We start from the raw sequence: 26,343 nt of genomic DNA, 5'->3' as shown, positions 1-26,343 counted from the left end.
TTAAAATATCATCCCAGTTTGGATGTACATTTCTTTCACCTGTTATACTACAAACTGCTTGAGAGCAGGTTGTTTCTTCAGTGTATTGCTTCTGCCTCTAATCTGGCTACCTCCTTTATTGCTTATATGCAGAAGTCTCACATATACACTTGGCTTGGTCACCAATCGGATCGCTGGACCAAACTGGAACTAAAGATAGAACTGCCACGGGACACACTTCTTTGTGTGGAAATTGTTCCTGAGCTGAAAGGAGAGGTCGGTGACCTTCAGAGATGTTTTTCCCTAAAATGTTTTTGCCCTGTTTCCTTCACTGAACAAATGTGATGGATGAAAAGATAGGGGAGAGAGAGAAAAGGCATAGTTCCTAACCAGTCTTTCTGCTGGTCCCATTTATAACCACTGTGCAGCTCCCAGTAAATTGTCCCTCAGGATATCTAGCCCTTAATAGAAAAAAAGATTGCTTATGTTTAGCTACGAGTTTCTCAGCCTCAGCAATTTTAAGATGCATAGACTGCTGGGAACTAAGGGAGCTGAAATCCACATATCTAAAAGTTGCTGAAGTTGAGAAACACTGGCCAAAAACAGGTGGACTAACTGTGGACGCAATACAAAAAAGTAATGACATTGTTTCCACTACTTTGATATAGGAAAAACACATAAAGCCTGTAGTATAATCCCTAAAATAAGCATCACTTAGTTGAAAAACAGAGAGAGTCTCAGAGAAAAGCTCCGTGATGTATCTTATCTCTGGGCCAAACAGGTGTGGCGGTTGAAGTGTTGACCCAGTGGCTGAACAGATTCAGATCGCATACTTCCACGGCAGAGTGGTTTTGCATTTGCAGGCATGATAATTCGAGAAAAATGATTTCATTGGCTCTAAAAGTGTCTGTAAATCCAAAGCCACACCATAAAATAAAACATCAATAAAAGGAAAAAAACCCCAAGAATATATAAGAGCCAGTCAGAAGATAAAATTACTTTTAGCCTCCAGAGAAGGTAGTGGAGAGAAATTGATAGGGGCATCTTTTGATTAAAAAAATGTGCTGTTTAATCTCACTGAAATAAATAGTGAGATTGAATGCAAGTAGATCTCACTTAGCAACTGGCTCCTATAGCAGCTGTTAACAGTTATGACATTGATGGAAAATATGACCAATCCTTGCATTTATGAATTTTGCAGGTCGGTAAAGAAAAAACAACAATAACCCCAAAGTGAGATTAAGTACAGTTTCACTTAATGACTGAATTTTGGATCCCAATTTACTGCAATCTCTTCTGAGTATCTTCCAGCTGAACTAAAGTCTCTCCAACGTTCTGCCTCAAAATCTGCATAGTGGTACAAATTTTAAAAAAGACAAAAATTTAGATTCAGCCGCCCCCCAGTTGCTAAAAAAAGTGAGATGGGTGACATATAAATTTAATAAATAAACTCTGGCCAGTCATGAGGACTACCACTCTAGGCAGATATGCATAATTTTGCAAGGAGTAGCACTTTGAGATGTTCCTAATTCCCTTTTTTTCCTAGGGCAAAGCCCGGCGAAAAATCCATGCCATTCACATCTTGGATGCTTTGGTGCTGAATGGCAGTGATGTTAGAGAACAGCATTTCAATCAGCGGTAAGTTAGAGTTTGGGTAGACCATTGCATAAATATTTTTGTGAGATAATGGGGCTGCTTTTTACTTTTCATCTGCACTGTTCAAGACAGTTCTTCAGATCAATATTAGAAGCAAACCTTTGTGTTTTCTTTTTGTCCACTTTATCAAAGGAGACATGCCTGTAGGAAAGAAGACTAGGTAACTGCTAATCACCTTTCTTCAGAAGAGGCCTGAATTATTAAATCCAATCATTTTTTTATGTTTGTTTTGGGAGACACTGCAGAAAGTTCTCATATAAGTTTTACTAATTGTCATTTCCAATACCGTACCATGTATAAACCTCTTTTTCTGATTGCAGAATTCAGCTTGCAGAAAAGTTTGTGAAAGCTGTCTCTAAACCTAGCCGCCCAGATATGAGCCCCATCAGGTGAACAAGTCTTCTTGGATTCTTCTTGGCTTTGAGGTTATGAGGATGAAGTATAATGAACAGAGTTTTGATGTTTTCTATTGCCATTGGACAATGACAAAGGGTACAAGTGGGGTTGGCCTGCTGAGAAGGCTTTTTCAGTTCACTTTGGGAGGACTTTCATGTCGGGAATAAACTGGAAGAAAGACTGAAGACACAGTCTATATAAATTCCATGGCAAAGTGGAAGGCTAGATGGAGGCCACAGCCTGTTCATCACTAAGAGCAACTTTAGAAGCAGATTATATAAAGTAAAGCTTTTTAAAGAAAGCATATTTGGTGTAGTGGTTAAAACATTAGGCTTGAAACTGGGTGAGTTCCACTTTAGACACAAAGCCAGCTGCATAACCTTGGATAAGTCCCTCTCTCTCGGTCCCAGAAAGCAGGCAGTGCAAACTATTTCTGAAAAATCTTTGCCAAGAACACTACAGGAATGCATCAAGACACTTGCAGTCCCCACTGACCCCAAAGCATCTCTCCCAAAAGCAAGCCCGTTTGTTGCGGGAGCACCATCCCTTGAGACTTTCAAGAGATTGGACTCCCATCTGTCAGAAATGGTGTAGGGTCTCCTGCTTGGGCAGGGGGTTGGACTAGATGACCTACAAGGTCCCTTCCAAGGTCCCTTCTGATTATCTGTTATCTGATGTCTATTTAGCATGTACTATATAATGTTGGAACAGACTTTCAAAAAGCCAGCTTTAATTTTCTCTACACAAATAATTCTGCATTTTTCTGTCTAGCCACAATTTTTATGGCAAGGTTAACTTTGTTTCATGCTCAGCAGAATGGTTTGACTTTGCTATCTGGAATTACCAAGTGGATTGGTGTTTTTGCTGTCCAGAATTTTTTAGATCTATAGATTCAATTCTATAATGATCTTGAGAATGAAACAATATTTAAAAGCTATGTTCAGTTACTCTTTGTGGTACATTATATATTGTATTTTTTAGTCTTTTTCAATCTTTTCTCTTTAATCACGAAGGCTGCAGTTTCTCTCTTTTTTTTGTGGGGTCATCATACAGTTATAGGGCAAGGCATTAAAAATATTCAGCAAAAGTTCTATAGCTTCTTCCCAACTCTGTCTAGAAGGGGGTTATAGGAAATATAGATACAATTAAGGGTTGGAGCTTACATATCCAGCTTACTGATTTTCCCACAGAGTGAAGGAAGTTTACAGACTAGAGGATATGGAAAAGATCTTTCTGAGGTAAGTCCTCAGCATTTTTTTTTAACGTAATTTAATTTGCAGATTGAAAACTCAGAATTCTGTTACTGTTTGGAAAAGCAGTACTATTAAGTTCTGATTGATCAAACTGTAAAAAAAAGAAAAGGTATAGAGTGTATATTGGAAGGAAAATCATTTATTCCTTGTTGTCAAATCAATAGGGTTAAAAAAAACCCACGGTATTGTATTGTTATTATATTGTCACTCTTGCCTAAAACAAGAGTGGGGTAGATGCTTACCTATTGTAAAAAATGTCTGTTCTTTGTTTTTTTAAAAAATCAGTTTAATCTGGATGTGGTCATACTTAGGGCTAAAAAATCATTCATCAACATTCCTCATCACTTTACCTATTATAAGCTATGAATTTCTCTTATGGCAGAGATTCATGGAAGAATTCGACTTTAGTTCCCCTCACAGTTTTTATGCTTATTATACTTTATAATATTCGGAGTCCCTCAGTACCCTCTTTCAAAGCCTTTGCAGGCATTCTGCCAATCTCCAATGAATGTAACGGTCTCAAGGTTCTACTAATCTCTGGAAATGGATGAGAAAGTTATTTCCTCAAACTTCACACTTCAAATTATTATGGGGATTTCTATTGGGTCTGCAGTTCTTGAGGCTTCAGACTACACACCAGCAGCCATGTTTTACGACGGGGTTTCATGTTGAACTTGGAAGGTGCATCATAATGTTAGGCCTAGATTCCAATTCTTTGAGGAGAATAGAATTCTACCTTTAAAAAAAGAAATGGGTACCAAGCTTCATCCAAAAATTGTGGACCCACCCACCTTATGATTTCTTCATCTTTACAGCATCTGTCTGAGATAAATCACTATTTGTGTGAGAGAGAGCTAAGGTGTTGAATTAATTTGCCTGACGCTGAACTTGTATTGAACGAGAATTTAAACTAGTTCTCTTTGTCCACTTGGACAAAGTCAAATCATATTGACTGTCAGAGCTTATGTGATTCTTACAGTTTATGCAAAGATACTGATTGTTTCTCATTCTTATTCTTTTTTTTTTCTCTTCACATGTTTGTAAACTTAGGTTAGAAATGAAGGTTATGAAGAGCTCAGGTGGAATCTCACAGCTATCGTACACTGGCCGTGATGACAGGCATTTTGTCCCTTTTGGATTGTACATCGTTCGGACTGTCAGCGGTAAATCAATTTCGACTCATGCAAAGTCTGATATAATAGTCAAGCCTGAGGCCTGGAATTTGAGCATATGTAGTTGGGTCAATGTCACGTGTGTGTGTGTGTGTGTGTGTGTGTGTGTGTGTGTGTGGATGTTGAGAAAATTAAGTAAGGACACTTTTTATTACTTTTGCTTTGTAGAATGAGAAAAAAACAAACATGGATTTCCTTGATTTGTTGCCCCCTTGATATGTTTTAATGTCTTTTCTTCCTAGCCGAGGTGGTAGAAAATTTATAGAAAATGTTAAGAGGCCGAGGGATAGCTTCTTGGATTCTTCTCTTTATTTTCTTGAAAAGAACTTCAAAATACTGAAAGAAGTTTGCTGTAATTAGCTTCTTCACATGCTATTTGTGTTCCTTGCCAGCCATCAAAACTATTTCACAACCTTTTAGTTCAAAGCAGGGTTGCTTATGAATTTTTTAAAAATAAAGTATTATACTGCGATTATTGTGTGGTTGCTGTTCTACGGAAATTACCTATTTTTCTGTTTTGAAGTTCTTATGCTGCATTAGCCAAACAACAGTTTATCTGTTAAGTTGGTTGCTAAGAATGGTACAAAGGAACAATACAATTAGAAATTTTGATGTGTCTCTTTCTCCTCTTTCATTTTTTGATTCCATCTTCTTGATTTTCTTCAAAGACCCCTGGACAATGGCATTCAGCAAAACCTCTAACAAAAAGTTTTTCTACAATAAGACAACACAGCATGCCACATACAAACTGCCTCCAGAGTCTGTAGCACCGTTTCAGTGAGTATTGAATTTGCAAAAAGTAGCAATTCATCCAGGAGGGGAAAGCTAAATGCAGTGTCACATTAGAACTTTTTATTTATTTATTTCCCCTTCTGTTCTGTAATGTTTGTACTAATTTCTAAAAACAATGAAAGCAAATAAAAACCCATGAGACAATTCTGAACCAATATGCTTTCCAAAGTATTGCATTCCTTTCTGACCAAATTTGTTTCGTCTGATAAGCCCTGATATTTTAGATTCTGGCACTTGGATCCTGATTCTTGTCAGCTTTCATCCTTTTATGACAGGAAAAAGGGTGAAACGGAATTCACATGGGAACTGAGGGAATTTATTTCTCACAAACATTGCACACATTAAATGTAATTTAGATCACTTTATATAACAGAATGTTTTTTTTTTGGCACCTTCAGAATATAGTTATGCTAAGATTTCTTTAGCTTCTTCAAAGAATGATGACTCTTAGGTTCTTATTGAAATTGGTGAAACTTTATAAGGTTGAAATATTAGCATTTAAAGAGTGGGAAACCAGAAGTTATTTTCCAAGTGTAAGAATAGTCCAAGGAAGACATTTAATACTTCTGACAGTGGCTGGGAATTCTGGATGCTTATAATATCTTTAAACAGCAAATAAAAAATATTGAAATCATATAAGCAAAAGTAGAGACACGCATTATTAATTCATTATTCCAAGCAAAGGGGTTTTTCTGTGCTGGGTCCTGCAGACTAACTTGCTGGTCAAAGAGAGTGAGTTACGAATTTGAAGTCCTCAGACTTTAAGAGAGAAGTAAGAAGACAGTTCATCATGGTTCGTTTCTAATTTTTTTAATGAGCTGTAGCAACTCTCTTTGGTTTATAGGCCCAGATGCTAGTTTGCTGTATATTTTACCACCTACTGCATTTGCTATTTGTGTTTGCATCAACTTTTTTCAGTTAAACTCTTTATAGCATTTATAAATAAAACTCCATTTAAATTTTGTTTATAATTTATAATGAGCTCACATTATATTTTAATTCATAGCTCTTCTTTTCTGTGCTTTTACAATCATTCTTCCTTTTATCAAAGAACCATCTTGGATGCCTGGGCTTTTTTTGTAGTTGTAAATGGCTTTCTACATCTGATGACACATTAAAGATATTTTGCAGGCAACCTTGTGAAGTACAGCTTGCTTTACAGCTTGCACATTTTGCAGATTGCTTTGTTCAGTCTGTATTTTGTAAATGAATATAGGATGTCTCTTTCCCTTCTTGATTAAATGAAATTCGTCATTTCATTATATTTTTTTAAGAAATATTCCTTCCCGGATCAGTACTTGAGAGGAGTTCACTCAGGACACAATTCTATCAGTCAAGGAAGAAACGAATTCTAACAACCAATCTAATCCTTTATGATCTTAGATTTGTGGAGTTTCTATAGCCTTCAATCAGCTTCAGTCTTTCTGTTTTGTATTTTTTTTGGGGAAAAAAATCTTGTTTTGATTTACTTGCCTGAGATTCTTTTGAGATGACAGTCTTTGATCTTGTGGACTTCCTTTAAATTTGCAGCTGCTTTCTGTAAGAAATATGCTCAACTGTTCACTTTCCTCTGCCAAGTTTTTATGCCATAAAGGAAGTCTGGATTTTCGTTTTCCTGTCAGCTAGAGATGTACAGATTTATTTCTCAGAGATGCTTTTCTCATTCATAGTTTTCTGATTTTCTCTCTAATTTTCCTTCCATTTTCTCACTCTGTAACTTCAGGGTTTTCTCTGGATCTCTCACGTGAATTTCTGTAAGAACTTAAGAACAACTTTTTTTCTCAATTTTCTCAAAATAGTCTAAGCAATTGTACTAGCGCCTAATTTGTAACATTTCTCATCTCTTCCTTACCACTCTTTGTCATTCTACCCACTTTTGTGTCCATGCCAGGGACAGAAAATCTTTTAGTCGATATTTGCACTTTTGAAATTTTGAGAACATGGTGAGGGCGCGCTTCTAAAATTACTATTATTTCAAGTGGGAATGGAGATAGATTGCCATCCTGGTTATGGATATTCACAAAACTTTCACTTATTTGCCATCTTATTTTGTGCTATCACTTCTAGGTTTCTGTCACACTTTCTGCCATGTAGAAAGTGCAGATTCGTGTGCTTTCAAGCAGAACAGTGAGCTGCCGCCACCACTTTTTTTTTTTTTTTTTTGCAGATTCAGATGCACTTTTTCCAAGAAACATTCTAAAGATTAATGCTTATCTTTGCAACATTGCAGCTTCCCATTTTTTAAATTAAAAGAATATTGAAAAAAAAAACATTTAAAGGGATAACTGGATGGATGGAGAACATTTCATTCTTACTTTAGTTTCTCTTTTTAATGAAGGTGAAATACAGTTCTCACATCCAAGACTGCCAACATTTGTGATCTCCCCAATTTGTTTCTAGTTTTTTTCTTTCAGTGATGACTTTTGACAGATATTGTGAATCCTTTGAGCTTCTTTTCTGTGCTAAGCACAGTAAATAATGTTGTGTAAAAATTTTTTTTTTCTTTTATGATCACACCAAATACTTTTCCTGACAGTATTTCACTGGGAGAAGGAAGCTTCTTCAGTCCTGGTATTTTTATATTTATTCTAAGTGTGATTTTAGTAATGGATGCATTTCATTACCATGTGAGCTTTAGTGTGTTTATAATTAGACACTGATATATGTTCTTGACACAATGTTTCGAGTCCAGTAATCAATCTCTTAAATACTGTAACTAAATAGACTGAATATTAAATGCCAGTAATTGTTGGACCTGGCTGTTACATTTCTTGCTATGAAGAAATATATTTCATGCTTGGTTTTTATCAATTTGTCCGCCGTCTCAAATCAAGAAGAAAATCTCAGCTCTGGAGTACTTATTCAACAAGATGATTTAAAATAAGGGACAGGTGTGCCTACATGAGCACACAACTTTTTGTTTTTAAGTTTTTAAATATGTATAAAATGTTCTGCATTTACAGTTTCTTTTATCTAGAAAATTGCTATAGTTCCTACTGCATTTGTTTTGCCAAATCTTTCTGTTTGAACCATTTTATATATTCTTGGGAGTTTACTTCATTTCCCTTGCCAAATGTTTGAACATTCTCAATTTCTATGTTTGGGCTGTCATCCCATCCATCTATGTTAAGTCTTGATATACAAATAAAACAGTTTCTGGGATTTTATCTTCTATGTCTATGTTTGGGTGTCTGCTGTAGCAGTCCTTCTGATTCTGCAGAATATTTGATCTAGGTGATGTTAGGCATTTAATTCAGGCACTGGAGTAAAGACAAAAAAATCTCCATCTTTGATCAGATACTGACTTTCTAGTGCTCTGAGTCTGCAAATCCAGCTTAATTGTTTCTTTTATTTTTTTCTTTTATTTTTCTTATATGTATCCATTTCATGTATTCATAACTATGTTTATACTTATACCTTATACCTGTTATCTTACAATTGCTTGACAAAATAAATAAATAAAATAGACATTGCCACTTTGCAGTTGTTGGCAGATTTCCTCTCCCTTCCTTGCTAACTATGGACTTTCATAGGGAAATAGAAAGATAATGCCCCAAAATAAATTAATTAAGTCAGTCTAGTTGTGTGAAACCATAGGAGGTAAGTGTCAACATCTAGCTCAAGAATGGAGATGCTGGAAAGGCCATGGTATAGGTAATGCAACCTAACATAGTTCCTAGTCATACTTCTGATTGGTTCATTTCCCTGCCCCTGGTTTTTAGAGTTGGTTGCTGTGTCCATAAAAGCTGAAGAGGTGAGGGTTTCATAAATTCCTTGGAGATAAATTTCTGTTTCCTTTATTTCAGAGACTATTCTCTGCCGTATATTTGCTTGTATTCAGGTTTTTTAAAGAAAGAATAAAAATAATATGAATAATCTATAATTCTGTTTTTCCAACCTTGTTTCTTTTTTCCTTTACTATCATTAATCCATTATAGCTGCTTAGGAACAAGTTGATTAAGTTTAGGGATTGTCTTGGTCTTAATAATATAATTTTAGTAAACTAACCAAATGTCAGAATGAGAAATAATCTAATTTGTGAAGTTATACACAGAATTTCTACGCTTTTGATATTTTCTCAGATTTAAAAATGGCTAGATATGAGTTCTTGGATGAGTTTCTTGCATGTGTTTCATTACCCTAACTAGGTAACATCAGCAGTCATTAGCATTGGTGATGTTACCTAGATTGGGTAATAAAACTGCAAGAAAACAAGCTCAGCACCAAAGACTCCTCATGTCAACCCTGAGCTACAAATATTCTCCTTTATTAATATGGCTAGATACCATTAAGCATATATAATTTCTTTCTTTTTGAAAATAATTGTACACCATGTCAAAAGCCTATAAAAAGAGCCTCAGTGTGATATAAATGTTAAGTTCTTTTGGATCAGAACATCGGGTTTCAGATGAGCATTTTTATATTTCAGGCCCCCTGCTACATGATATTTAGCATATTATCATTTGCTTATTGTGATAGGTGTTGCTGTGCTTATGAAAACAATAATTCTATAAGTGAGTCAACTCTCATAATAATCATTAAATAATTATGCCGATTTAAACTAATACAGTCCATGATTACCTGGCTCAGGGACATGCATTTGCCCCGATACTTTTGATAAATTAGAAACGTTCATGATTGGGGGTCTTTAGACCTGCAATCAGTGTCAATGGTATTTTGTTAGATTAGGATCAAGGAGACCCATAGTTATGAAGGTTCCAGTGGTGACTTGCATGCCATTCATTATCTTTCAGCCCAACCCGTTGCTTATAGTTGTTGCTAGGAAAAATGGAATGACCATATACTACCCTATCATGCTGGAAAGGATGTCTATAAATCTACCAATGAAATAAATTCATTTATTTCTTCATCAGTTGGGCCAAATACTTACACTGTTTTGTCTCTTTTGCATGCAGCATTTGTTACTTTAGTCGCCTCTTCTGGAAATGGGATGATGGTAAAATGCACGACTCTCAGAAAAAAGAAGATTCAGAGAAACTATCGAAAGAAACTGTTCTATCCTTCATCAGACAACATTTCACCCTGTGATTACTGTCTCATCACATCTTAGGGTTTGGGGAATGACCCAGGTATGGAATAGTCAGCAGGGAGCTATGGAGAAAAACACTTTTCAAAGTGGTTCGATTGGATGATAAGGACTCAGTCCAAGAGAAATAGAAGAAAGCTTTGGATTGGAAACCATGCAGTATATAAGGACCTGCTTCCTGGCCACATTAAGACTTAAGCAGTGCACGTTCTTCTGAATGGATCATCACTGGATCTTCTAGGGCTTCCCTCCCCCGGACATCTGAGCTCTACTAGTAGGCAACAAAAGAAGAGGATGCACTGAACACGTGGCATTTTGTAAAATGGAAGGCCAGACAACTTTTGACAAAACTATTTAAAGGAGAACAGAAAAATGAATATAGTAATCTTTCTTGTTCCTTTCTCTGTGAATCTACTGGGAAGCATACTTGGTTTTTGTAACTTGGCTTGTAGATGCAGCCTAGAGATTTTTGAGAGTTCAGGTCTAAGCAGGAAGGAACCAGACAAGGTAGAGTTTTTGAATTAGTAATTTAGATATACTTGCTGTCAACATAACTTGTGACTCTCATCAAAGTTGGATTTTCATGCTTCTATGCAAGTAAATATATTAAGCTTTTTCTCACTCTCCACCTTCAAATATGGCAATCCAAGTATTTTCCTCTCTGAATTCTATACCCAGTACTTTCCCTTCAGAAAGTAGATTTGCAATGTAGAGAATTGGCTTTAGAGGAACTATATAAACTAGATCCACTGAAAAAGCTGCATACTTCTAAAGAGAGCATCTTTTGGCCTTCAGAAACTTCAAACTGAACCTTTGCACACATTGGCAGGAAGATATTGACTTTGTAATTGAGTGAGCAGTGCCTTGGTTGTGTCTTAAAAGAAATGTGACTGCCCTGTAAGTGAAGGCATCAGCCAAGTCTCAGCTCCTAAAGAAAATGATCAAAAATGGATTTGATGTGGGAAAGTTTCTCCATAGATTTTCTCCATTAAAGTTGACTAGCACAGGAGACATTTTAAATTCTACACACTGTAGAGATGGACAAAATATGTGAATTCAAGATGTTTTGAAAATGAAAGAATTGTTCTCAGTTTAGAATGGTTGTTCTTACTAGAACTGTTCAAGTCTCAAAACAAATTTTGCTTCAAGTTTGAAATAGTTTTATGCTTATAATGGGATGTTACAGAACACTTTTAGAATGTTTGAAACCAGTTTTGAACTCAAAATATTTTGAATTCAGAATGTTTGCACACTGCCAGTAAATCTTAATCTTAGCTAAAATAAATAGTTCTAGCTTTCAGAGACACTTCAAGAATAGTATAGGTAAATACTGCACTTTAGCAATAGCAGTTAGGTAGTTGAATTTCCATCATCTCATGCCATCTTATTTCTAGATTCCTGTATTGAAAAAAATATCAGGAAGAATGGAAATTTAAAACTCCTGATTTCTCTCAAAGGCTGAAGTATACAAAAGCACTTAATATTGGAGATTCAGTTCTGAGATTTGCTAAATCTTTTTGAGAATTCCAAAACAAAGATTTAGCTTTTAAGATTCTTTTGGGAAGAATGGGCCATGTTTCAAAACAAATTGCCTTCCCATACAATTGTTTGCCTCAGCAGACTAGAGGGTAAAACAGCAAATTGAGTGTTTATTTGCAATAGGAAGTGACAACGGTTAAATAATCTCTGACATCTACAGTTCAGTGTTGGTTTTAAAATAATTTGATGACTTTGTCACTTTTCCCCTAACTATCATGATGCAACTAGTAGGTCAAAGAGTCATTTTGTTTTAAGTACAACAGATGTTATCAATTTTTCAGGTTATATTTCTAGTTAAGCTTTTTGCAAGTTATATTTCAGAAGGAAGATTTCATTGCAAGATTGATTTTAGTTTGTTATTAAAGAGTGATTGGTAGATTAGTTTGTATATGGAGTCTCAGTGGTACACAGATTATCTGCCTTCACTTTATTCACTTTGGCTGTAACTAGAGGCCCTGGTTTGTGGCCTTCTCCTAGGAAAACTATTTAAGGGATTTAAAAATCTTACAAGAGTGTGTGCCTAGAAACCTTAAAACAAAATTTATACCAGTCCTGAAAAATGACTTCATGTTCATTCAGAGCCCAAATGTCCAGAATACAAAGAGAAAATTAGAAAGATTTGATCAGTGGATAATTCAACTTGTTCTTGTTTGTTCTCTTACTGGTCTGTGAAGGGTTGAGGTGAGGGGAAGGAGATAAAAATGTCTTGCTGAAAGAAATGTTTACAGTGTGTATTCTCTGAACTCATGTATCAGTTGTGATGATTTCTTGTCCATTCTTTGCATTGCCAATACAATCCTTATTTAGAAATGTGTTTTCTTTTTGGCTTAAACATTCCAGCTCTTTGTGATACATCCTTGGCTGAGGAAGAACAGGTTTTGGCACCACTTGACTCTGGAGCTCACTGAGTGACTTTACGTCTGCCACTGTTTTAGGCCAACCTGCTTCATAGGGTAGATCTGGGGATAACATTAGGAAACAGAAAAATTGTTTTAAAAGCTTAAATTTGGGGCAAAATATATGTGTTTCCCTTATAGAGCCAAAACCCCATCAGAAAATAGGCAGCTTCTCTGTAACATCACTGGAGTATTTCAATCTGTAGTAGTCAAATTTTAGGAAATACAGTTGATAGAAGACTATAGAAAATAGGCCATTTTTTATTTGCAATATATAAATACATCAACATAGTTTTCCTATCTATAATTTGTTGAGTGATTGCAGAAAAGAGACATATTCGTGAATTGTCCCAAAGGGGACTGTTTTACAAAATTAGAACATATTTTTTTATTTTTGTGGAAATCGGAGTATACAGTTGGAATATACAGAGATTTGAAATAAATGCCCACTGCACTATGAGCAAAGCAGCTCTCCTCAAAGCTTTGAATTACCATGTCCTTCGGAAGCCTCACATGACTCCTTAAAAGTTATCTGAAGGTCTGTTTATGCACAGCCACTTGGGCCTGCATGCAGAATAATTGAAGAATAGGGCAGCTTTTTTAGCACTTCAAGCATGGACAGACTTTCTGAAATAGTTCTTTCGCTTTGTGCAACTCTTTTGATATTTAAGTAAACTTTTTGGATTTTATCTTCAAAATGCTTGATTACATTGTTAGGCTGCTTGAAGAGTGATAGTGAACTTTGATGAATTGATGACTCTTTAAAGCTGTGGTATCTTTTTAAGGTTTAAACAGAAGATTGAAAAATAGGCTGCTTTAATATACAGAGAAGGGCTCAGATCATGTCAGGTCTGAAGCACTTTTTTAAAGTCATTTCTAAAATGTGCAGTCCTAAACATTTAAATTATGTTAAAGAAAAAGGATTTAAACAGACACACACAGGCAATTTATTTATTTGCAAGGAAGTAAGAATAGAATTTGTTTTCTTACTGAAAACAACAAAGTTCAAAGGTGATTTATATACTTTTCTGGGATAGAGAGATGTAACTAAATCACAGACACAAAAGGAGGGAGTCATGGTTATATTGCTAAAGCAGAAAACAAAAGGAACGAGGTTTGAGCGCATTTTTGAAGCAGAAACTAAAAGGAGTGTATTTCCAAAGCAAAACAAAGCAGCTTGACAGCATTAGATGCCTTCTTCCTTGAACAACTGAGGTGCTAATAGGTACTGCTAATAGGTACTGAACTTGAGGCATTGTTGCAGTCAGGAAAATGTCAAGTCAATTAACTGTAGCATGGTGAAAAACTTAAAAGTCAAGAAAGGAAGGAGAATTACAAAGCATTCCTGATAAAGAATTGATGAGACCTGACCGGGGAGAATGGAAAGGAAAAAAGGGGTTTTTTGGGAAAAGGGAAGCACATATATTGTTAAATTTCTGCATTTTATTTCAGTTCAAAATGCAAATACTAATAATCACTTGGATTGATGGTATAGGCAAAATTATATAGTAACTTCTTCCCTTAAAAAATTAATACAGTTTGATAAAAGTACTCAACTGGCTCACAAAATACAATTAGTAGCCAGCTGGCTTACAAAACGATGTGAATTAAAAACATTTTTAACATGACTAAAAGGACTTAATGAAAGACATAGAAGCCTCTATAAAGATATATTGCCTGCCATTAAAAAAAAATACAGTGGCCCCAGCTCAGTCTCTGAAGGCTATTCTACAATCAGGGTGCAACTAACCTGCCCCTCGTAATCCCGTTGCCTAGCCATCAGCTGGAAGGTCCAACTCAGCCCGCCCTTTGTCCTTGGTTAATTTTCTATTGAAGTTCTTTGTGAGGACTATCCTAAGATGGTCCAAGTTGCAGAGCAAGTTGGTATGGAAAGCTGATCTTACCCTTGGCACACATTTGGGAAGAGGTAGAATCATCACCGTCTAAAGTAATTAGATTTCAGCACCTAAATGTTACATGGTCCAGCAGGTGTAAATAACAAACACTAAGAGTATGATGGCTGCTGAAAGCGCTACAGTCTTCCGATTCTCATGACGAAGCATTTTGAGCTCTTTCTCTGGGGAGGGAAAAAAGTAGCACATTGTAAAGATATTACAGACTTCTCAAAATAAAATGTAATTTGTTTCAAATATTAAGGTTCTCTGTCTTAAGCCTTTTGCAGTATTACTAAACTGGATAACATTAGGATTTTAGGTGTTAAGCTCCATATAGCAGGACAATAAAAGAGGCATGATTTTGGGGGGAGAGAGAAAGTTACCTCATCAGCTGCAGTTGTAGAACTTGGAGAACAAAGGCCATTTAAACATTTCTTAAGTAACAAGTTTCACTTGTCTTTGGAGTATCATTAATGTTCTATTCTTTCTCCATATTATAATTTCCTATTATAGTTTTCTTTTTCTGTCATGTATTCTGCACATGGGTAAATTTTCCATGGCACTTGACTTATAACAACATGAATAGGGCTCAGCATGAAATCTAGAGTCTTATTCTAAATATTGTGAGCTTTTAGTTTATTATGTACTGTGTGTCTGACTGGTATCTTACTGCTCTCAAAAGATGAACAAGGTTAATCAACTGTATTTCATGAAAGGAAATCTCAAGATGTTCAAAGTATCTTTATATAATTAAAGCTGGAATACTGACAATACATTTAGCTTGTGGCTTCTGCTTAATGCTTTTAAGATTAAGTAGAGAACAGGTTTTTTTTAAAAAAATAAAATGTATTTTAATTTAAGCCATTACATGATTTAAAAAAGACGATTGATGGTAGGATTACTCTGGTTTACACAGAATATGTCTTTACATATTCACAGGGTTGAAATTTCAAACGGTTGAAATGTATTTTTTAGGGCAGCAACTTAGGGGATAGGAGTAGAATAACAAATGATTAAGGTGACCCCCCTCAAATTTAAAGCATTTAAACCTTTGAGCAAAGCGTTTTAGGGTTACCACTAGAATGGCATGAAACACCTAAAGACTTAACAATTAAACATGATTTTTGACCTCATTCCTACATCAGCATTTTACCTACTTATATGCCACAAAATATCTTGAGTAGGAAGGAAAAAGTTACTTCAAAAGGAATTATTGTAGGGAGGTGGTTGATTGAATTGTGCAGGCTGATCTATATAATCTAGGTTATGAGGGCTTGCCAAAGGGGTAAAAGAAATCCCACTTTATAATAATGGTGCTAGATTCCATCCTGTATATTCAGAGTTCCTCAGAGGAAGGGTGACATACAAATGTAATAAAAAAGCTACTTTAAAATGAAGTCAAAGGCTATTCTACTTCTGCACTATATCGTTTTCATATATCTATTTTCTGCTGTTATATAGCAATCAAGCCCATTCAGAGCCCATTTCAGTGCTTTTGTAATTTCTGGGAGAGGTCAGAGTTTGGGGATGGCTTATTTGACAACAGAATCATTGTTACTGACTGCACTGGCAGAAGAGGTCAGTGCGGTTCAACCTGGGACTGCCAGAGGAGTATGATTTTAATGGGAAGTCTTGGGTGTTAATATAACAGCTCAGGCAGATGTCCCTTTGTATTTGCCAGCTCCTTAAGGGAGGTAGCTTTAGTGAGAGGAGCTCAGTGCATTAAAACATGGGCAAAAGGTCTCTAGCCCTTGGCTGAATGGCAGCTCCAGATTTATTATGGGATGCTTTCTCCTTGTTCTCCAAAGCTTTTGAATGCTGACTCTTTCACAATGTAGTATTGATTGTGGCCATGAAAATACTGCAAATTAATTGTTAGGGGGAAAAACCGAATCCCGAACCATACCTAGGTGATATTGCAGCAAGGAGGTTATTAATGTTCTTTGTGGTTTTTTTAAAGCATTCATACAGTATATATTTACTATTAATTGAGTAGCTTCAGCATGGACCCAGGGCTATTTGCCTTCCTAACTAGTAAGTTCCACAGATGAGCAAAAAGGGACAAAGTTACCTATAAAACAAGCAGTGCAAAGAAAGCAAAGGAAAGCATAGGAAAGATTAAGTATTTATTTTGGAAATTTACAGAAATCCAAGGAAGCTTTTATTTAATATGGGCATGATAAAAAACAAAGATCACAAAATTGTACTGTAAATGAACTTAGAACCATGAATATGTGGAACGATGGTAAAAAAAGATTTTAAAAAGTACAGTTCAACTACTGTTAGAAAATCTTGAATGTAAAGTTAATTGGGCCCTAGAAAATAATTGCTAACGACCATTACCATGTAGTTGTCTGAAATCATACACAAGATGAGGCAGACAAAATGCCCCATATTTTGTAATTCAGATTTTTAATCACTAATGAATTTTCATGGAGACTACAGACACTTACAAATATGGATGCTATTTTCAGATTATAAAATGTAATCTTATGTATTGAAAAAGATTTTGAAATACAGAATGTGAAAAATATAGTGAAATTTTCAATATTCCAGCAGGTGGCAGTACAACCTAAATAGCCAAGGAGAGATTGTAGGAAAACACAATTATCCATTAGGACCTTTCCATACAGGCAAAGAATAGCAAGAATTAAGGCAGTATTTACTCTGTCAAAGGTACTAGCCCAGTGCTGCATCTATGGAGGAGCAAAACAACAAAACAAAACAATAGGTCTGGAAACTAATTTGCTGCTTCTGATGTTTTTTTATTTTTTTAAACACACTCATTTTTCTTTGCCTAATTTTCAATACTTGGGTCACTGGGAAAATGCAGCTGTTGCTCAATTAGCATTTTACAATTAAATTTGCTGATTTACCATGATAAACATCTGACCAATACAGTCCGTGTGCTCGCGTGTGTGTATACACGAACACAAGTTAAAAAATGGCTTAACCTTTCGAGTGTTCTTTCCAGCTGTAGGCAATGTTAACTAGTCTGTGCCCTTCTGAAATGCAAAAAAAGAAAAACCAATTCCTGGCATGATGACGCCTTGTGTCAGCGCTCTTCCCCACGAATGCCTTTGAACTGAATTCTGGACTCCAATGCTGTTCTTTGAAAATTTCCTGCTACAGAGAAACACTTTGGAAGAAGGGAGATATTTTGATTCTTCACAGCAACTACTGACTGTGAATTCCTTTGCAGGAGTTCTGAGACTTTTCAGTTTCGTCCCAATTAGGCTGTATTGACTTTATCTTTGTGCTGCTTGCTGCTGTCGCAGCCAATTACTCAACTCTGTCTCCAATCACCTTTTGATCCTAAGATATTGTGCTCCTTTCTGGGGTAGGAGATTTTAAGACAGAGTCTTGATACAAACTAAAGTTTTAGTTTAGCCAGGTGCTGGGAACCTACAGCCCTCCTGAATGCAACTGAAGTAGAGCTCTCAGCAATGCCATACAGCGTGCCAATGATGAGGAATGCACTAAATTACATTTACCCAACCTGTAAAAGGTAGCTCCTCTTCAACCAAAAAGATTTACCCTAATGACTTCTTTTCTATCCAGAGTCTCCACAAATGAAAACATGAACACAATTTTGGAAGAGTCGTGCCCTTATTTTATCAGAAGACTATTCTAGTTATGCTTTTTAATGTTTTATGCAGAACCTAACGTAAGCGCCACAGGGCATCCTGTCACCATAGGGCATCCAGAATTGGGAAGACTCATCACTGCTTCTATTTATAGTCCTTTATGCTGGACAAATCAAAGGTGACAGAAGTGTATCCTGTACAAACCAGATATCACTAAACAACCATTTTTCCTTTTGTTGAACAAAAGGAGTGCCAAGATATGATAAGACTATTTTGTACTCTCTTTAGTATAAAGAAGACCTAATGCAGGATTTCTTTGCAGTGAACATAATTTAGCTTCTGAAGATAGTCTATAGCCTGTTTTCTCAAGATAGGTTAATGCCCTTAACTTGTAGAAAGCTTTATTAAAATCAACAATTCTCTTCAGTTGTATTTTTAGAGCACATGTACTTATTTCTGATATGGAACTAAAATCACTTCACTACAGAAGAGGTCACGTACATCTGGTGGCACATATTATTTCAGATATTGAAGTGTCAAATTAAATTTGTCCTGCACAACTACTCAGAAATGCATTTTAAGTCTGCCCTGGAGCAGTGTAAAAAAAGGGAAGAACCAAATAAACGAGACAGATAAAAAGCACCTGTTTCAAATATCATAACACTTAATATCCAAGTATCTAAGTACCATTTAATTTCAGTAGCTTGGTCATTTTCAAATCTATAGTAGGAGGGTTTATACCTGTTCAGACAGCTGTAAGAAGTATTGGAAAGTGCTTGGCCCATTTGTCTATGTAGCACTTTGTTAGGTATATAGGTGGAGATGAGGAGTCTTTTCTCTGCTATAGCTGGTGTGCCAGTTCTTTCTGGAGCATGAGGCACAGGCAGGCAATATCTGGAGGCTATTATCACCTTTCCAGTTTAATGTTGCCTGGAGCTGCTTTTGAAGGCCACCTGGAAGCTGTAATTAATGCAAAATGCAAGTCCCACATCCTGCTGGATGACAGCCTTCGGTGCTGCATACAGAAGCATTGAGGTTTTGTGGGCACTGCAATGGCTCCAATGTGCTTCAGAGTATTGGTTTTAAACCCTGCCGATCTTTCTGGCTTAGCACCTGCAGGGCCTTCAGATATATTTGTCTTGAGCTGGGATATTGAGGGCCCTCTCCCCTCCCCATGAGATGTGGGGAGGGCAAGAGCATGGTGTTTATCAGTATTCCATTCCTATTAAACACTCTATTCATAGAGACACTGATGGCATTCTTTCTGATTATATTTAAAAGCACGGTCAAAACAGTCTATATGGAGATATTTTAATAAGTAATTTTAAGTGATATTACTGAGGATTTTCAAACAAATGGTGATCATTTGTTGGAATACTGGGACAGATTTTGTAGCTTGTTTTTTGTGATTATAAATTGTGTGTGTATTCTTGTAAGCCTTTGAAAGTCCATAGAGACTCACTAGTATACAAATAAGAACAGATGATCTCTCAATTCTGCTACTGGGACACAAAACATAGTGTTTTCTCTTTAAAGAAATCCAAACGAGAAAGAAATCGCTTCACGTCTCAATCTTAGTAGTACTGAGAAGTCAATTTTCTAAATTAGGAGATATGCATTTTATTTATATTTATTTAAATTATTAGTTTTGTACATTGCTCTGGATAGAAAGACAATCAAATTTAAAATGTAATAAAGCCATTTTTAAATAACATTGATGCTCCTGACTTTTAACACTTATAATGGCTCATTGTAAATAAAACAGACTTACACTCTGCCTAAATTAAAATGAGCTTGAATTTCTTGGCAAGGGAGTCTCATAGGTAGAACAATGCTGTAGAAAAGGTTCTAGATCACAGTATCAAACTTGATCGTGTCACATATCATATTGTGACTTTTTTTGCCCTTGCAGAGCCAGGGTGGGCGTGGCCTACGCAAGATGCATCTTGCCTGCGGGCCGCCAGTTTGACAGGCCTTTCCCAAATCAAGAATCTACTCTTAATGTTGGGACACACAGCATGGCCAGTGAATATCAGAGGTTACGTAGGTATTTCAGTTACAGCAACTTATAACAGTTGTTTTCTGCGAGAACAGGCAGAAACCACAAACTGTCTTCTCTCCCTTCTTCACTGACTTGTGCTATATATGCTGACAAACCTCCTTATCTGCCTCTGCACCTACGAATTAAATGGAGGGACTTCTTGAACCTTCCAAATGTGTAAAAAAAACCATTTTAATGGTCTCTTCTGCACCTTTCTGGATTGTAGTTTTTATTTACTTGCCGTTCTTTTTTGAAAATTTAGCTACGCAGAAGTGTAGCCAGTCAGATATATGACCACTGTCACAAAATGTGAGGTTTCTAATGTATCAAGGAATTTGTAAACTGTTCAAAACACATTTATACTATTACTATTAAAAAACCTCTGTTTCCATCTCAGGCAACTTTGAATGATTTTTTTTTAGTTTCAGAGGAAATTACCTTAATGACTTGGCATCCTCCAGTAATTCTTGGCTAGGAATTTTGGTGGGTGACATCCATGCTATCTGAAGAACACCATAATATGAAAACTTACTGCATACATGTCTTACCATAAATTTCGGCCTTTGTTTCTAGCATGTTTTTTTCTTTTTCCAGTGATTCTCTGCAAGGAAATGGGAAAGACAGATACTTATTAAAAAAATAAAGGTTTCTGGGCCCACAAAGATCTAGTTAGCTTCTATAATGGCAGACGAGATGACAACCTACTTATGTTACTTCAGTTTTCTGGAAGATGGTCATTTGAACATCATAAGTGTTCCTTTGAACATGCCTGCATTTTGCTATGTTAATATTCCTGCACACATTTTTTTTAAAAAATAAGTCTTGTGTTTCCTTCTCTGATTTGGAAGTGACATAATTGACTTGTGAATTGTTAAAGTATGTGCTATATGTAACAATTAAACTCTAGTTCGTTCATCTCCTTAAAAGAGTTTTTACAAAGCCATGGAAATGGGACAATGAAATTCTCTTGGGACAATGAAATTCTTAAAAAAATGGTCCTGTTCTCTCATTTTTAAACTCTTGGCTGCTTTTACAACATGTAAAATTAAACTTGTAATTTTTGTGCATGTTAGTAAGATGCTACACATATTTTAATTTTGCTTCATTTTTATAAAACTTGTAGCTAAGTAAAAAATTCAATTTCAAAAATGAAGGAATAAATCTTTATATTGTTAGCAGAAAATTAATCCATAGTTTAAAGTATGAGAACAAAACAAAAATCTGAAAATAGTATCTCTAGCAACAGTTCCATTACAATATAGAAAACACATTATAACACAGAAAACACAGCAGCACTGGTGTAGTTGGAAATAAATATACACTAGCTATTTGTTTGCCAGTTCCAAATAAGCTCTCTAGTATAGTTAGGAAAGGCAGTAAGCACAATAAAGTTTGTCCCTAGAGAATAAAACAAGAGCCAGAGTGAAAATGGTGCCAAACTAGATTACAGAGTGAATTAGGGGCAGAGCGCAGGATAAAGTTATATTGGGAAAGCAAAAGCAGGGCTCTTAGAAGTGAAGCTCAAGAAACAAAGCAGACAGATTCAGACAATTCTAGAATTACTAAGTGTCTAATATAAATATATCTATATATATATAAATCTTAAGATGAAAAGTAATTTGAGAATTAGAATGAACCCCAATTTTGTAATCCATATGCCTTCTAAAGTGGGTGTCATAGGAGGATTAAATTACTTGTGATGGCTGTGACTGTTTTCAGTATCACCAAATGCCCCTGAATAAAATTGTTGAGGAAGACTAATTCTGTAACTTTCCCACAATCAGGAAAAAGGAGATCAGAATAAAGCCTTTAGTCCAATCCCACAGAATATTTCATCATGGTGCAGCTACCTCTCAATGTTTGCTACTGCCAAAAGCCTTCATCTATTCTGAGATCTGAATGATAATGGGCAATTTCATCCTGTCACATCCTTTAATGTCAATACTTTGTGGAGAGGAAGCCCACGGTGCCAGCAGCTGTTTCCTTGCCCTAATATAAGAAATGACACCAGAAAGTGACTCTGAGGTGACAAGATGCTACTGGTACAATAAAAAGCCAGGGAATAACTACGAACAGAATAGCTTCTGCTTGGACTGACAGGACTTTAAATCTCTAAAATTACTGAGGACCAATTAATTTACTTTTATTGCTTTTCTTCTTTAAAAGTAGCATAAACTTCAATGAAGCATTTGTTCAGTTTTTGGGCACTTTAGGACAGATATATTGTAAATAAATTGGCACAGGTTCAGGGGAAGGTAACAGACATGGTAAAAAAATTATGCCTAAATAGAAAAGGAGTAATTGGGCTTGTTTATTTAGGTGAATAGGAACCTCAATAAGCAATCTCTAGACACCTTATATGGAGGAAAGGAAAATTGTTTTCTGATTTAGAAGGCAAAATTATGCCTAGTGGGCTTTAAGTATAGGAAGGTTAATTTGGGGGGAATGTCAGGGGAATTTTTATACAAATAAAAGATTTTAGAAAAGGAAAAATATATGTCAGGGAAGTTCTAGCTTTGGATTATTTCCCTTTAACTCTATGGTTTATGTAACATAATCAAGTTTTATTACACTTAGAGGAAATGAAGTGCTGCAAAATTTGAAATTCTAGGCAGCTGAAGGGCAGAAGCCATTTTAAATGACTTCCAAGTATTAATGGGAAGAAAACATCTCTGCAGCAGAAAGATGGTTTCCAAAGGGAATTGTGAGGGAAAAAGTAGCCTGGCTGAAAGTGCTCCTCTGCATTGAAAAGAGCAGTACTAAAGTAGCCCACGCCTGACCTTCCCAAAGCTGAATTGCGCTAATTTCTCCCTCCCTCCTCATACCCCTCAGGAGAAAAAGATGTCAGTATTATTATGTCCTGGCTTTTCCAGAAAGCCAAATGAAGGAGCTTTGCTGGTGAACTAACTGGCAAAAGCCCATTCACAGGCATTCATTAACTGTATCTCAGCTTTTTCAAGAATAGACTGACGTCCCTAATCAACAAGGTTACTTCCATCTTGCCCCACCTATACCTTCAGCACAGAAAAAGGAAAGTTAACCTACAGATTATATGGGTCAGAGGGACAAGAGAAGGAAGGATGGCAATGGGATAAGGAACTGGGAAGCAACAGCTGGGCAACTTCAGCAACACCAAGCGATAACTGACATCCAGCTGCATAGGACCAACAGCCACAATAAGATCCCAACTTAGAGCTTAGTCTGGCAGTGCAGCTCGATGCTCTGCTCTCAGTTTGGTCCCAAGCTTGGCAACAACTTTGCTCTGCAACTTGATATACTCAAGGAACAACCAAGCTGAAGCTGCACAAAATCTCCAGTGTGTGCAAAAAATTGTAGCGGGAGACAAAGATTGTATCCCATTTTAACCTATGAGAAGGTACAAAGGCAGAGTACATTAAGATCTGGTTATCAGCTCATTAGAATTTGGAGGGCAAAGTGAACAGTATACAGCCAGAGTAGAAATCTTGCATTGGGAATTGACTGTATTGACTGTTTCGTAGTATGATTTGATTGCTTATTTGTACCCTATGACTATATTAAATGTTGTATCTTATGATTCTTGACGAATGAATCTTTTCTTTTTATGTACACTGAGAGCATATGCACCAAGACAAATTCCTTGTGTGTCTAATCACACTTGGCCAATAAAGAATTCATTCATTCATTGGGATTGTGTGGAATATAATACAATGTTGTGTAAACCTGTGAAGTCTCCAGTCATAACAAAATCAATCTCGACAGAAACATTTAAACGACCTATCAGAAATTCAAAGTATAAAGCAACATTTCCCAATAAAGAGGATTCAATGAAGTATTTCTGCCTCTTCTCTATATTCAATATACTCATTTTAAAAAGAAATGAGAAGCTCATTTTTATCTCTGCTTGATCCAGAATAGCACACAATAATCAAACCAATATATTGCAAGAGCCACAGATACAAGCAGCTAGAAGACACCCAAGACAAGTTCTACTAGGCAGTACCTTCGTGCAGATGTTAGTTCTTTTCTGCGTAGCTTAAAATCCACCTCTTCCAAGGCTTGCCTGCAAAGCGTCAACTTGTCTTCTAGGCTCTCTACCTAAAATACATTCGACAAGCAGGAATGACAAAGTGTTTATTTCACTGATGTCCATTCTATTAAGCAGCAACACTTGACCAGAGTGACCTTCAAATTTTCTGGGCAAAACAGACAAAGCCTCTGGATTGAAACCATCATCCTTACCAATAAGCAGAGAACACTGAGTGACTTTCTGTTCTACCACCTCTATGTCAAAGAGCACTTCCCATGTTTATTATTAAGTTGATTCATTCGTGTGGGGTAATTTTATTAAAATTAAAAATTCTGTGAAACATTCCAGAGATATAACATCTGATTTTCACAGATGGGAAAATGTGACAGAAACAAACAAAAATACTGGTTATAGGTAGTCCTTGCAACCATTTGTTTAATTACTGTGTAATTAAGTTACGACAGCTCTCAAAAAAGTGATGTACAATCATTCCTTGCACTTATGACCATCACAGCATCCTCATGATAATATGATCAAAGTTTGTGGCCTTGGCAACCAGCATGTATTTGACAGTTGCAGCATCCTGTAGTCATGTGATTGTCATTTGTGACCTTCCCAGATCTGACAAGCAAAGGCAACGGGGTAGCCAGATTTGCTTAACGATCACAAGATTGACTTAACAGCAGTGATCTGCTTAACCATGGCAAAAAGGTCATAAAATTGGGCATGGCTCATTTAACAACCACTTCACTTAGCAACAAGAAATTCTGGTCTCAAATGGTCATAATGGAAGACTTGGCAGTGTTTAAATAAGTTCAGTTGGTTTTCTAGTGGAACTCCACTATGACTGCAAAGTCAGACTGGGATCAATCCAGCATCAATGTTATGATTTCAACCCCTGAAATTAAACATTCCAAGAGTCACTGACTGAAATTAAATTTGGGACAAATTTCAAATAGAATTAAGCTGGGGTTAACATTAAACTGTCCAGTTCTCCAGCTTTAGTTTTATATACCAGTAACCGAATAATTTCTTCTTCTGACTAAATTATCAGGTAATTCAAGTTTGAGCATTGGATGCCTCTCCAGTAACTGTTTAGTCCAATTCCTCATGAATAATAAGCTATTTGATCAGAAATTTATGGAAATTGTGAATCAAAAAATATAGAAATTTGGCATATAAAGCAAGCAAGGTCACACATTACTAGTTCTAAGTAATGAACTAGTAATATGTGATTAGTTAGTAATGAGCTAACTAATAAAGGCTAAATTGCTAAAGGCTAAATAAGATGGGAAAAAGGGTTCCAGTGTTCTAATGACTTTGTGTAGAGACTGCCGAGTTCCTATTGCCATTAACTATGGAAATAATAAATGATATAATTACTTAGAGAAAGTGGTACAAGATCAGTAATCTTTTCAGGAAAGTTACATACAGGTAGTCCTTGACTTACAACCACAATAGAAAACAGAATTTCCTTTGTTAAGCAAGGTGGTTGTTAAGTGAATTGAACCTAATTTTATCACCTTTTTTGTCATGGTTATTAAGTGAATTGCACAGTTAAATAAATCTGGCTTTTCCATTGACTTTGCTTGTCAGAAGCTGGATTGCAAATGATCATGTGACTGCAACTATGGTACATTCATGCTGGTTGCCAAGTGCCTGAATTTTGATCAGATAATCATAGAGAAGTTGTGGCAGTCATAAATGCGAGGACTGGTTGTAAATCATTCCTTCGGCACAGTTGTTAATTTGAGCAGTTGCTACATGGTGGCAAGTCAAGGACTACCTATAGGTGCTACAAATCCTCTCAAATTTGGAAATCAAATCTCAGGGCCAAAAAGAATATTTGCATTCCAAGGACTATTTTACATAATGCATATCTACAGTTATGAAAACAGAGAAAACTATTCTTTCAGATAAGTCTTAATCTGGGTAAGAGTATTAAAGCATAAAATAATGCATAGCTGATATGGATGCACATCTGGATCTCCACCAGTTCTTCACTTCTGCTCTCCAGATGTTTGGGGATTAAAACACTCAGAACAATTTGTGCATTCAGCTTCTCAGTCCACAATTTTTGG

The 26,343-nt window shown here is 36.1% G+C and overlaps 2 protein-coding genes across 3 annotated transcripts in view; one reads left to right on the top strand and one right to left on the bottom strand.

Annotated features, from left to right (window-relative positions):
- Positions 1-12,644, top strand: part of CMTR1 (cap methyltransferase 1) — a 39,079-nt gene extending 26,435 nt beyond the window's left edge. Inside the window, exons 18-24 of the mRNA XM_026695585.2 lie at positions 133-255; positions 1,526-1,617; positions 1,956-2,024; positions 3,222-3,269; positions 4,335-4,447; positions 5,125-5,233; positions 10,165-12,644. Coding sequence (XP_026551370.1) covers positions 133-255; positions 1,526-1,617; positions 1,956-2,024; positions 3,222-3,269; positions 4,335-4,447; positions 5,125-5,233; positions 10,165-10,297 — 687 coding nt within the window. The 3' untranslated portion in view covers positions 10,298-12,644. The remainder of the gene's footprint in view (positions 1-132; positions 256-1,525; positions 1,618-1,955; positions 2,025-3,221; positions 3,270-4,334; positions 4,448-5,124; positions 5,234-10,164) is intronic.
- The window catches only part of CCDC167 (coiled-coil domain containing 167), a 41,483-nt gene that overhangs the window by 3,874 nt on the left and 11,266 nt on the right, over positions 1-26,343 (bottom strand). Inside the window, exons 2-4 of one of the 2 annotated variants that reach the window (XM_026695404.2) lie at positions 24,236-24,330; positions 20,802-20,854; positions 13,096-14,807 (exon numbers count right to left, since the gene is read on the bottom strand). In XM_026695404.2, the coding sequence (XP_026551189.2) occupies positions 14,704-14,807; positions 20,802-20,854; positions 24,236-24,330 (252 nt within the window). In that variant the 3' untranslated portion in view covers positions 13,096-14,703. Of the gene's footprint in view, positions 1-13,095; positions 14,808-20,801; positions 20,855-24,235; positions 24,331-26,343 lie in introns of those variants that run through there. The other variant, XM_087935269.1, reaches the window with a different exon arrangement.

Source organism: Pseudonaja textilis, chromosome 1, assembly GCF_049901715.1.
Source record: "Pseudonaja textilis isolate UNSWEBS1 chromosome 1, rPseTex1.2, whole genome shotgun sequence".
In the NCBI taxonomy this organism is placed as follows: domain Eukaryota; kingdom Metazoa; phylum Chordata; class Lepidosauria; order Squamata; family Elapidae; genus Pseudonaja; species Pseudonaja textilis.
The sequence above is the reverse complement of the archived record's forward strand: the minus strand, read 5'-3'. Positions and strand labels throughout refer to the sequence as shown.